The following is a 12,589-nucleotide window of genomic DNA, read 5'->3' as shown; positions in this document are numbered from 1 at the left end:
TTCCTCCACCCCACCTGAGCTCACTGTCCTCATCAGTCTCTGCAAACAGTGAATCTACACCATCTAGTCCAGTCCTGCTCGGTCAGAAATGCAACTCACGTCCCCTTCTTTCCGCTGCCTCTTTAACCATGCCCCAGGAGGGTTTCCATGTCCTGCATAAACCCAAAACACCAGATTCTCTGCTTCAGACGCTGTTCCTAATGAAACCCAAACTAAGGCCAGAAGTGACCTCAGGGGACAGGTCCACTCTAACCGTGAGAAGTCTACCCGAGGAGTGGGGATGGTACCCTAAGGCCACAAGCACAGTAGACATGAAACATTAGAACATTAGTGGCCACCTTGTGTCTTAACCTGCTTGAAGGCACCTCAAAATCATTTCTTTCTCAGACTGGAAACGGGGGATGGTTTCCTTCCTCTCCCCGATACCCACTGATCATGGGCTGACCTAATGTACAACTATCCATCCATACTCCTAGACTGTAACATAGATGGCGGAGTCTTCCAACGATCTGGAGATAAAAGCAGAAAGTTGGTAGAGAAGCTGAGGGGGAACATTCTGGAATTATACCTGGACAGAGTTGGTTCTCACCTCAGGGGCTGGGATAAAAGGGTGAGTTGGGATGCCAGCTACTTTGTGTGTGCTATGATAACTAACAATATTCAGGCTACTGTTCATAGAGACACAGCGAGTAATCTCACCACAGGTGCCCAAACTCAAGGCCGAGCAAGCATATGTGAATAGAATTCAATTGTATATCAAGTAAAACGGTACATTTTCTCTGGGAGTGCACTGGATGACATGAAGAGCTGACTATCGTTAAGCATGGCACTGAGGCAGAAATGAGAAATACCAAGTCAAAACTACGGTTTCTCTGAGTTTGCTGGCATAATAGAGCTCTTCTCAGACTAAATGTAACCAGGAATAAGAAGAAGCGGACTACACACAGCACAAACCCAAGGTGTGTGGATCCTGCCCCACCAGCTCCTCAGCGACATACAACAGGGACCTTGTCTTCCCAGGACAAAGGAGTCCATCACATGGGCCCCATGTCCTGTTTCGTTCAAACCCTTGTTTAGGGGTCAGCATGCTGATGTTCTAGAGTACATCCTACATAATCGGGTCCAAATCCATCCCTTGAGGTGAGCATTACATCAAATGCTAAGAACAGTCAAGAGTATAAAGGAATGAGGAGGCCAGCAGCGAGAGGGACTGGAAGGGTGACCTAGCTCTCCATGTCACTGCAGGGTGGAATTAAGAGTGACTAAGCAGTGAGATTCCCGATAAGACACCTAGCCCACCAATGCCTCACAAAAGCCCTCCCCAGGCCTGGCTTCCGTTCTCCTGCCTCTGTCAGACATGGGGAGATGTGAGCCTCAGAGACCCAGCACGGCCTTGTGAGCGTGGAATGTACGTGTGAAGGGTTTTCCCATCACATGCAACCACAGAATGCGTCCAAGAGGAACTAGGCTAACAAAATAAGGAGTCAAGGGCAAAATAAATAGAGCAGAGGGGAGCCACCTGGGAACACAGCTGCAAGGGCTGAAATCAGATCCTCCGGGCCAGGACTAAAACAGTAGCTCACAGGCCGACTCCAGCCTGCTGGTGGCTATTGTTGCTGGGTAGAGTCTAAAAACTAGTTGGGCCAACTTCTACAAATTAAATTTTTACATAAAAGTACAGCATTCTCAACAAATTGCCAAGCTGGTTCCAGTGGATTTAACTGCCCTTCACAGCAACAAAAATCCGCGAAGTAGCGGTTCCTCCTTGGATAGTTCTCAGGGGTCAAGAAAGGTTTCAGCAGCTGAACACCTTTCATTAAACAACTGAAATATTTCTCTGCGTCTGTGCTAAAACTGGAAACAAGGCTAGCGAGACACTTGGCAGGAGAAGGCCCCTGCTGCCAAGCCTGACCACCTCTGAACCCAACCCCAGGACCCAGATGGCGGAAGGAGAGAACCAGCTACCGTAGGTTGTCCTCTGACCTCCACACGCGTGCCCATACACATGCAGGCATACAAAATAAACCAAGAGGAATGGAGTATTTAACAATGGGAACAATAAAAGGATCTCATTTCCCTTTTTTATGTGGCTATGTATCTTTATGAGGACACACGTTGATGTGTACAGTAGAGTCTAGAGGCCAAATGGGTAAGTCTTTCTCAGACACCATCCAACCTGCTTTGTGAGACTGAGTCTCTCATTGGCCTGGAATGGCCAAGTAGCCTAAGCTGGCTGACCAGTGAGTGCCAGGGATGGCCTGTCTCCACCTCCATAGCACCAAGATAACAAGCGTTGTTTTTATATGGAGCTTAAAAACGAACGCAGGTTCCCACGCCTGCACAAAACTTCACTGATTGAGCTACACCACAAGCATGACGCTCACTCTCCTTCCACCAAATCTATTTATGTATCTGGCCTCTGTGAACATGCGTGGCTGAGGATAGCCGCCTCAGCACGCCACAGAAGTACCCGCAGCACCACGCAGGGGGCCCGAGCGTGCGCAGTCATTACTGTCGTGTTATGGGGCAGATGAATGATACACAGAATACCTTTTGCAATTTAAAAAGTGAAAGATTCCGCACGGGTAAGAAAACAAAAAGTGGGTTTTCATAACTGAACAGATTCGTGTTTTATTTTGTATTTATGAACTATCCACAGTGCATTCTCTAATATTAATGAATATTTCATCAGATATTTTTAAAGTCGTATTGTAAGTTTCCCTACTTTTACGTTAGCATCTGGCCATAGACATCAAGTATAGTCTCAGAATTCATTTACTCTACAGGGGCTAATTATCACCCCATTTTTCTACAATCTCTGTTATATTATTTTTCGCACCTTCTTGCCTACTTGAGAAGCAAGATTTAAAGTCTTGCTTGCGCTTAAACGGCCACTGACTTTTTATTCTAAGATAGAGGCACTTCTCAAGAGCTTGAAATTTGCCTTTAGCCCAACAAATCTTTGTCTGTTGACACACACAAAAGAAGAAGAATTCCATTACCCGGCTGAAGCTCACTCCTTACATCTTTAGTGTACTGGACGAAACTTGCAGCTGATGGAAAAGAGAAACATCAATTAGCAACTGGTCTGCATGGCAGCTTGTTCAAGTGTAACACCGAACACCTGAAATCAATGAGATCTATCACCCTAACGCTGTGGAAGACCGCAAAGTATCCGTTCCTATAGCTGTGTCCTGCAGGCTCAATTTCAAACTTGACTTACCTAGAACAGGTATTTTTTTTTGCCTTTGAATTTTTTTAATTGATTTTTATTGAGCTCTACATTTTTCTCTACTCCCCTCCCTGCCTCTCCCCTTCCCCCTTCAATCTTCCCCCAAGGTCCCCATGCTCCCAATTTTCTCAGGAGATCTTGTCTTTTTCTACTTCCCATGTAGATTAGATCTAGGTAAGTCTCTCTTAGTGTCCTCATTGTTGTCTAATAGAACAGGTATTTTTTGCAATGTTTCTGCTGTAGTCAAATACTGCAAAATCTAAATGCTTCAACTTAAAAGACACAGCTCTTCACAGGAAGCAATGGGATCTCAACTCACCAAGCAAAGTCCTCTCTCTGTTGACAGAGCAGCTGACAGCTTGCATGTCCCTCTCAAAGGTGTACAGGTGCTGTTAAAACATCCATAAAGGGATGGTCACAGTAAATAACAATTGTATGAAGGCAAACTCCTATTAAACTTTGTATTAAACATTACTTAGCAAACACTCCCTACAGCACAGAGTGAACTAGTCTGTGCTCATACGGTCTGGATTATTTCTCAAGGAAAATGTGTTTAATATTTTGTGCCACATTGGGCCCTGAAACTTAGCTATGGGACAACCAGCGTGGTTCAGAAGACAAACTTTGAAACTAAGCTAGACCCATGGCCAAATCCTGACTGCTGTTTTCTAGCTGTGTGACTTTGGGAAAATTATTCAACTTACCTAACCATCATAATTAACACAGGACTATAATATGTATCCCGTGTAATTATTATAGCCAAAATAAATGAAAGGCATCTCATGGGGGTATGAGGATCAAGGGGACAATAATCAGAGAGCGCTCAGTGCAGCTTACGCTATCCAAGGGGCACCCAGATGTCAGCATAGGAGATGAGAAAGGCTTCAATCCGATGACACACTCAACTCTGATACCATGGAATGTGTCACAAGTGTATTTCATATCAAAGGAGTGGATAACAAATCTTCTGTCTTTACTTAATCTTTCCTTTTTTATGGATGTTTGTAATGTTCAAAATATCAAGAGAAGCCGGTCATGGTACGCACACCGGTAACCCCAACCCTCCAGAGGCTGAGGTAGAGGGGTACACACACCAGTAACCCCAACCCTCCAGAGGCTGAGGTAGAGGGGTACAAGTTGGAAGCCATCCTGGGCCACTTTATCAGTGCTCGGGAAAATGAAAACAGTCACATAGATGAAAGACGTGATGTGTAGGTTAAGGACTGAGAACACACTCTGGCTGTGTCACCACATCTCCATGGGAAACATTACTAAAGGGGAGCATTGAGTTAATATGAGGGCACTAAATTCAGGCTCGAGAGACCGCTCAGTTGTATGGGCTACTAATGCAGAGAATCCAAGTTCAGTTCCCAGCACCCACGTCAGGCAGCTCATAACTGCATGTGCATCTGAGACGCCTCCTCCCACATCTGACACCTCCCCCCACATCTGACGCCTCCCCCCACATCTGACACCTCCCCCCACATCTGACGCCTCCCCCCACATCTGACACCTCCCCCACATCTGACGCCTCCCCCCCCATCTGACGCCTCCCTCCACATCTGACGCCTCCCCCCACATCTGACACCTCCCCCCATCTGACGCCTCCCTCCACATCTGACGCCTACCCCCACATCTGACGCCTCCCCCCACATCTGACGCCTCCCCCCACATCTGATGCCTCCCCCCAATCTGATACCTCCCCCCATCTGACGCCTCCCCCCACATCTGACGCCTCCCCCCACATCTGACACCTCCCCCCACATCTGACGCCTCCCCCCACATCTGATGCCTCCCCCCATCTGATGCCTCCCTCCACATCTGATGCCTCCTGTGTGTATGTGAATGTGTATGTGTGTGTATGTATGTGTGTATGTGTGTATGTATGTGTATATGTATGTGTATGTCTGTGCATATGTGGTGTATGTCTGTGCATGTGTGTATGTGTGTGTATGTGTACTGTGTGTGCGTGTGTGTATGAGTGTGTGATAAGCATGTGCTGTGAATGGCAGGGGTCAGGGTCCAGTGTCTCCTCTGTCACACTCCACCATTTTGGATAGACGGTCAGGCCCACGGGTCCCTAGATCCTGCCTGTCACACTCCCAGTACTGAAGTTGCAGATCACACACTGTATTGTTTTTCAGAGGGTGCTGGGTTGTGAACTCGTGTTTGTCCTGCAAGCCCTTTACCCTGTAAGCCATGCTCACCTTTTACTACAGCCCAGCTTAATAGACTGCTTCATCCCTCGGCAGCTGCATTGAGTCCCAAATAACCTATTCATGGGCATTAATTTAATTTAGCTCCTACTTTTAGATACTAAAATGATGCAACTAACATTCATTCGTATTATTTTCTAGTGCTGAGGCTCAAACCTGGGAACTTGTACAAGTTGGGAAAGTATTTTACTACTGAGATACATTTTAAACCTCAAATACATCTTTGTGAGCCTATGCAAGAATTTCTGGGACACAAGGAATAGAAGTATGGGATTTTTCATTATAAACATCAAAAAATTCACCAAACTAGCTTATGCAGAAAAGCAATTACACTGTGGCTCAGGGAACAGGACAATGTGAGGTCGGTCTGGGCTTCAGCTATGGTTTAATCCAGAAATAGGAATACCCATTCTTTTAACCCTCTGGCTTTAACACATCTTCAGCCTCTACATAACAAAACTCCAAGTTCTGGTCCCCAAAAGCCTGGCTGTTCCAATCTCACATTCCATGTGAGCAGAATCAGAGTAGAACAGTCTCAATCCCCAGAAAAGTCTGTTAGGTACTTGTATACCACCAGCGCAAGCCTTATTTCTGCCTGCTTGCTCTGAGGGTAGGCAGGCAGGGCTGGGAGGGAGAAAGAGAGGTCAGAGGGGGCGGGGAGGAAGGGAACTTGTTCCCCTTATGGCAAAGCAGTGTGCTGCTTCCTGTTTGGCCATGTAAGGAGGGTTATTCATCTAAAACTGCAGAGGAAGACCAAAAAAGACTCCCTTCTCCCCAGTCTCTCCACTCAGTAAAGCTGAAAACCCTGAACATTGTCTACAAAATGAAGCTAAGAAGCCTGGGAAGTTGAGTAAAGAAAACAGGTTGGATACGTGTTTCTCCTGTAAGCACAAAGCTGCGAGTTCCGTCTTCAGCATCTTGGGGGTGGGGAAACACAGACTCTGGGGACTCTGAGTTCTGAGAAACGAGGCAGCGGTGGCTTTTTTTTTTTTTTTGCATACCATATTCTAGACTTGAAGCTAAAAAAGAGATTATAGCAGAAAGGAAGCCAGAAATAGACAAAAACACCCCCCTCCATCGCCCTAGGCAAAGAAACAAGAAAGCAGGCAAGACAGAGTCTGTTAGATGCTGCCCAGACTACTCTAGCGAACAGTCTGAGGAGAGGCAACCCCACTTGTCCCGTTATCCACAAGGCTGAGCGGGGAGACTAGGATCCCACTCCATCCAAATGCCCCAGGCACTGTCCACTCCTGCCAGATGGGATCAGAAAAGATCAGGTAGAAATCACGACGTTCCTCCCACCTGGTAGAAATCTACCTCCCCCTCGCAGCGCACAGAAAGCCATGTAGGATGGTGGGCATCTACCCGGACCCAGCTCTGAGGAGGCCCAGTTCTTCCTCAGTGGAGCACCGGCAGAAGGGCTGGACGCGAAGTTAGGACTCGTACCTCACGTCTCCCAGAACCCACCCTGGTTCCTGACCCTGAGGGGGTGAAGCCTAGCAGGAAGGTGAAAAGCCCATCTCCACCTAGCACCAACAGCGGACCCTCTCAGCTGGGTACCATCAAAGGAAGCCAAGTGGAAGAGTTCCAGTCTTCGCTCCTACCATGGCGGGAGTGGGGTGGTGCCCTACAGTCCTCCACAAGTTCTGTATCAGAGGAGACACTGGAACAGAAATCTAAATAAGACCTGGCGTCTCTTGGGAGCTACGCAAACCATGAGTCACGCCAGGAACTGGGAGAACTTCAGCTCGAGTGAGAAAAACAGACATTGGGCACTAGGGTGGCAAATACTAGACGCTGTGGCAAAGATTTCAAAACACAAAAAAACAAGACAAAAGGCCTCGACTAAGAAGTTTAAAATGTGATTGAATAAAAACAGTAGAAACCCTAACAAGGACACAGATAAAGAAAAATGCATAGAAATTTTACTCTTGAAAATTACAGTAATCAGCTTTTAAAATCTTAAATGATAGCAACATACTAAAAAAAAAATCCAGGAACTTGAAGGAAAAAAATTACCTAATCTGAACAGCACAAAGTAAATTACCTGGGACCAAGGGAAAGAAGTTATACCTCATAGACCCCTGACTACCACAAAGATCTGATTAACTAATTTGATGCGATTAAAGTCCAGGAAAGGAAAAAAGTGAAACTTTTTTAAGTGTTTGAAGACACAGTGATTGATGGGCAAATTGCTCCAAATTGAGCATAAGATTCAATAAACTGAATGGAAACCCAAACAACGGAGGACGGAGAGCCGACCATGAGGTCATGGGAGCAGGGAAGCTGCCCCTGCCCCTCACCAGCAGCAGCCCAGCACTCGGGCCCCGTGCACCTCGGCCAGACAGCACAGTAGCGATGGCGCTGGTGGTCCAGGTGTGAGAGAGCCAGTGATGAGGGCGTGAAGGAAGGAGAACCCGCCCCGCCCTTGCTCATTGCTGCAAGGGGTAAACTAGCAAGGGCAGTGCTCGAGGGCTCACCCTGGCGGTGAGGGCAGGGAGAGCTGGCGGGCTGACCAACCCAGCAGCTGCCCAGGCTCAGACCAGGGCTAGGAGCTGGCCCACCCCAACATGCGCCCCATCTGTGATCTGGAGAGCGTGTGAAGGGGCCAGACCTGCAGACCCAAAGCTGCAGGGTCTCCATGACGACGCAGGGCAACAGCAGGATATCCAAGGGTGTCCCCCTGAGGGTCCAGCATCGATAGTGTAGCAGAAGCCAGAGGCCTCCGGCCAGACCAATGACGATGCCAATGGCAGTGGACACTTGCAAGGAAAAACGAATGGACTAAAGGGTGTACCACGTCACACTACAGCTTCCAGGACAAGATTTTTCCCTTTCTTTTTTTTTTTAAATTTTTTTCTCTTAAATTTTATTTTATTTTATTTGTGGGGGAGGTTGCAAGGGCAGATATGAAGGGACAAGAAATGAATGGGATGGAGATGCCTGATGTGAAAGATACAGAGAATAAATAAAAAGGAAGTTTTATGATAATAATCTATAAATAAAAAGAAAGAAAAGAAAACCCAAAAACCCAAACAAATCCATAGAAACACACTCAAGTAAATTTTCATAAAATAAAGGGCAAAGGAGGAAAAAAAAACATTTTCAAAAGTGATTGGGGAAAATGACACCTTAAATACAGAAAGAAAATGTTTTAAAAGATAGATTTCCCACAAAAGGCCATGAAGGGAGAGAGGGAGGAGGACATTTTTTTCAGGAACCAAAAGACGATAGCTGTCAGCTTGAATTCTAGACTTGACAAAGCCATCCTTCAAAATGAATAAATGAGGAAACACTCAGGTGAAGAAAACTGAGAATATGTGACCTGCCCACAACTCTGAGTTACCATGACTGAAGCAAATTCCTAAAAGATCAAGAAAATGTTTTTTTTAAAAAAAAGAAAAAAGATGAAATAATGAAAAGAATGGTAATATGGGTAGGAAGCAGTGGATTTTCCTTAGTTCATTTTGTCTAAATTATATTTAGCAACAAAGGCAAAATATGTGTCATCAAATTCGGATCTTGAAAAACACTACGGAGTTAAGGGCAGCTCGGTGGTGCGGCGCTTGCCTGAGATGAACGGTGGCTGTGGGTTCAAACCAAGGACCGCAGAACAAGTAAGTGCATAAGTAGAAGTCTTGTCTATGGAAGGGGGCGGCTGGAGAGATGGTGCAACAGGTAAGCATGCTCAGAGCCCCTGCAGAAGACTCCGGTTCCGGAGATCCAACGCCCTCTTCCCGCCTCCATGGGCTCTGCACGCACATGCCGCACGCGCTCACGCAAGACACTCACAAAGTAGATAAATACACAAATAAGTCTTTGTAAAGAGAGACAACATGTGGGCAGCAACTGTAAATTCAGGAAAGTGAATGACTTCAGAAGTAGAGGGCCCTGAGTTTCCTGGGAACTGGTAAACAGCCGCCAGCAGCTATCCGGACGCCTGCACTGAGTTCGCTGACCGCAGTAGCGGCGACAGAATCGCGCTCTGTGATGAAAGGGCACAGAACCGTGACACCCACATCCTACCAGAGTCACCTTCCTGGTTCTCCCGTCACGCTCGAGTTACACAAGATGTAAGAACCGGAGAAAACCAGGCCAAGGGTGCTTGGGACTTGGCAGTTTTGCCTGTTTAAAAACAAAACCACCTAGGAAGGTGGGGGATCGTTAGGTTTGCGCAGCCTTGAACCCCACCTGGAAACAAAGCATTGTCTTTCTCTTGGTGGCTCAGTCCCAAAACAAAAATACAGAACTTGAAAGAAAAGTTTCAAGTCCAGATGACTTGATATGCAAACCCATTTCCTCAACCAAAGAGTCAGGGGGAGCAATGTGGGTTGTAAGGTGTTCTGAACATATGGGAAACATAGAAGAGAGAGTGGGATTAGTGACTTCTGTGGTTTGAATGTGTCTCCCAAGTCCATAGGCTGGAAAAAGAATCCCTAGTACAGCAATGTCTGGAGGCGGAGGCCCAGGGAAGGGTGCTTAGGTCACAGGCTCTGCCCTCCTAATGGACTATGGCTTCACCAGCCCCGGGGTTAGCTACTGCGAGAGGATTAGAGAGTATTAGTGAATCAAGACCCCTCTTGCTCTCCCGTCCTCACCCTTCTACCATGTACCACGGCAGAGGAAGAAAGCCCTTACCAGATGTAGGACCCTAGACCTTGGACTTCCCAACATCTGGAACCTGTAAGAACTAAACATCTGTTCTTCACAAATCACCAAACTTTCCTGGGCAGTGGCCACCGTGGCACACACCTTTAATCCCAGCACTCAGAAGGCAGAGGCAGGAGGGTCTCTGTGAGTTCCAGGACAGCCAGGGCTACACAGAGAGAGAGAGAGAGAGAGAGAGAGAGAGAGAGAGAGAGAGAGAGAGAGAGAGAGAATATCTCAGACTCTCCATTATAGCAGGCTGTGGTAGCAGAAGCAAACCGGCTATGGCTAGCAGCAGCAACTTTGGGTAAAGAAAGATGTGCCTATTTATCAAAATCTCACATTGTGCTGCTTCAGGACGTATCTGCTCACAATCTGGACCATCAAGAAGCCAAGGGAAGGACTGTCCCAGCACCCAGAGTTTTGTTTGCTTCTTCCCAGACTGTGTCTCAAAAGGATTTGCCTTGCTCATCCCCGGGACTCTGATGCTCACAAGGGGAACGCTGGCTGTGTAGTTATTGAATCAGAGAATAAACAGAAACGAGCGGCTGTGCGAGGAATGAGGGGAGAGGGGGTGATGAGAGAGAGAATGACCACTCTCCGCACTGAAGCCGAAAGAGAGAGGTACCTGTGAGAAACTTAGAACGCAAAACGGATCTTTACGTTCAAGGCCAATAAGACACGATTCCCAAAAGTTCCTACCTAAGCACAAACTGCCCTGCCACCCGAAGGTCCCAATTAGGTTAACCTTGTCCACACTGACCAGGAACTAACAGGAGTAGGTTTGAATAAAACTAAGGAACCAGCTCCAAACCTGGGCTGTTACTAGAAAGGAACAAAAACAACGTCACGAAAGTCAGCCAGAATCAGAACTCGGAGCCAAGGGCCACTGTGAAAATGACCTCGGAGTACACACGGGTCTTGCAGAAGGCAGTGGACTTCCAGCGTTTAGTTTTTTCTCCGTACTATTGTAAAATTAGTCTGAGCCAACTTTAGCTGAACTTCAAAGAATTAAGACTATGTGTGTCGTTTTGGTTCAGGCGTCATTAGACTTTTTTTGACAACAAGGATTTTTTTAAAAAAACAAAACTAAAGAAATAGGAGACAGGGGAAATGAAAATATTTAAGTTTCTGGAAAACAAAGCTGAGCTTTATATCTAGAAAACAGAGGAGGCAAAGGAAAACAGTCAGCTAAGAAATCTATAATTACCTCGTTCTGTTTGGTTTGGCAGTCATATAATCCAAAGGCAGCATTCCCCTTAATATCCTAAAAAATCAATCAGATGTTTGTTAGTGCCATTGTTTGGGAAATGAGGTTGTCATGCTAAAGGAAGCCTGCTGTATACATCTAGAAGACCAGGCCTACCTCAGCTAGGCCCTGGAACGTGGAGCAGGAACGGGGTCACCACTAACAGTTTAGAGACTCTGGGGACTGTCTTAGCATGAACCTCCAGCCGTGTTCTTAAGAGAGTAAATATTACAAAATAGATAACGGTATTAGGTCTTAGCATGAACCTCCAGCCGTGTTCTTAAGAGAGTAAATATTACAAAATAGATAACGGAATTGAACAAAATCCATAATATAAGAATATTATCAGTAAGTAAAATTGAATCTTTAAATGCATCATCCATAAATACAACTTACAAATTTTCTTATATTTTTGGTTGTGAGCCTAGCCTTTAATGGCTGAGCCCTCTCTCCAGTCCACAATATACGAATTTTCTTTTATCAATAGGAAACAAATTACGGCGGAACACATGTCTAGAACTATCTGTTGGAATTACTCCTTCGTGTGTCCCTATTAGCAGAGTTGTCGGTAAAATTAAATCTTCCATAGAGCATCCAACATCCGACAACATGGTTAAGTATCTACCATGTCAACTATGGTTATATTCCCATCTGATGACAGAGTAACCATAGTTAACATTTTCTCAAAGACAAAACTTTAACATACTAGTTAGGTTTAAATGTCTTGGCCCTTTCTTCCCTCGAGAAAATGAAATTATCCATCCATTCATTTATTTTGAATTTCAAATATGTAGTTTCACCTGATTTTTTTTAAAGAAAATATCTCATAAGATGGACTACCAGCATCTCTTCAATATCACCTTCACAGAAGCCAAGGATGTTAAAGGTTAAGGACCAGCAAGTCTTCGCTGCCTTTCAAAAAAGTGGAGTTCAGTTTCAGTAAAAAGTTAGTCTTAGCACTGGGGAAGCAGAGACAGGCAGATCTCTGTGAGTTTGAGACCAGCCTGGTCTACATGGTGAATTCTAGGCTAGCCGTTGCTCTATAGTGAGATTGTGTCTCAAAAAAGAAAAAAAAATCTGTGAAAGGATAATCAAAATGATGAAAACAATAAACTGTGTGTTGTATTTATTCATTGCAATAAGAAGACAGCGCGGACTCACCTTATAGGTATAAATAATGTTTCCATTTCTTTCGATGTTTAGCACACGCAAGCTCTCATAAGCTGTTTCTAAAACACCTGGAAT

General features: G+C 45.7%; 1 protein-coding gene across 3 annotated transcripts in view; it reads right to left on the bottom strand.

Moving 5' to 3' along the window:
* The window catches only part of Gsap (gamma-secretase activating protein), an 84,826-nt gene that overhangs the window by 61,877 nt on the left and 10,360 nt on the right, over positions 1-12,589 (bottom strand). For all 3 annotated transcript variants that reach the window (XM_075956317.1, XM_075956316.1, XM_075956318.1), the window contains exons 2-5: positions 12,506-12,582; positions 11,306-11,362; positions 3,552-3,621; positions 3,003-3,053 (exon numbers count right to left, since the gene is read on the bottom strand). In XM_075956317.1, the coding sequence (XP_075812432.1) occupies positions 3,003-3,053; positions 3,552-3,621; positions 11,306-11,362; positions 12,506-12,582 (255 nt within the window). The remainder of the gene's footprint in view (positions 1-3,002; positions 3,054-3,551; positions 3,622-11,305; positions 11,363-12,505; positions 12,583-12,589) is intronic.

The sequence above is a fragment of the Microtus pennsylvanicus genome, chromosome 22 (genome assembly GCF_037038515.1).
Source record: "Microtus pennsylvanicus isolate mMicPen1 chromosome 22, mMicPen1.hap1, whole genome shotgun sequence".
In the NCBI taxonomy this organism is placed as follows: domain Eukaryota; kingdom Metazoa; phylum Chordata; class Mammalia; order Rodentia; family Cricetidae; genus Microtus; species Microtus pennsylvanicus.
The sequence above is the reverse complement of the archived record's forward strand: the minus strand, read 5'-3'. Positions and strand labels throughout refer to the sequence as shown.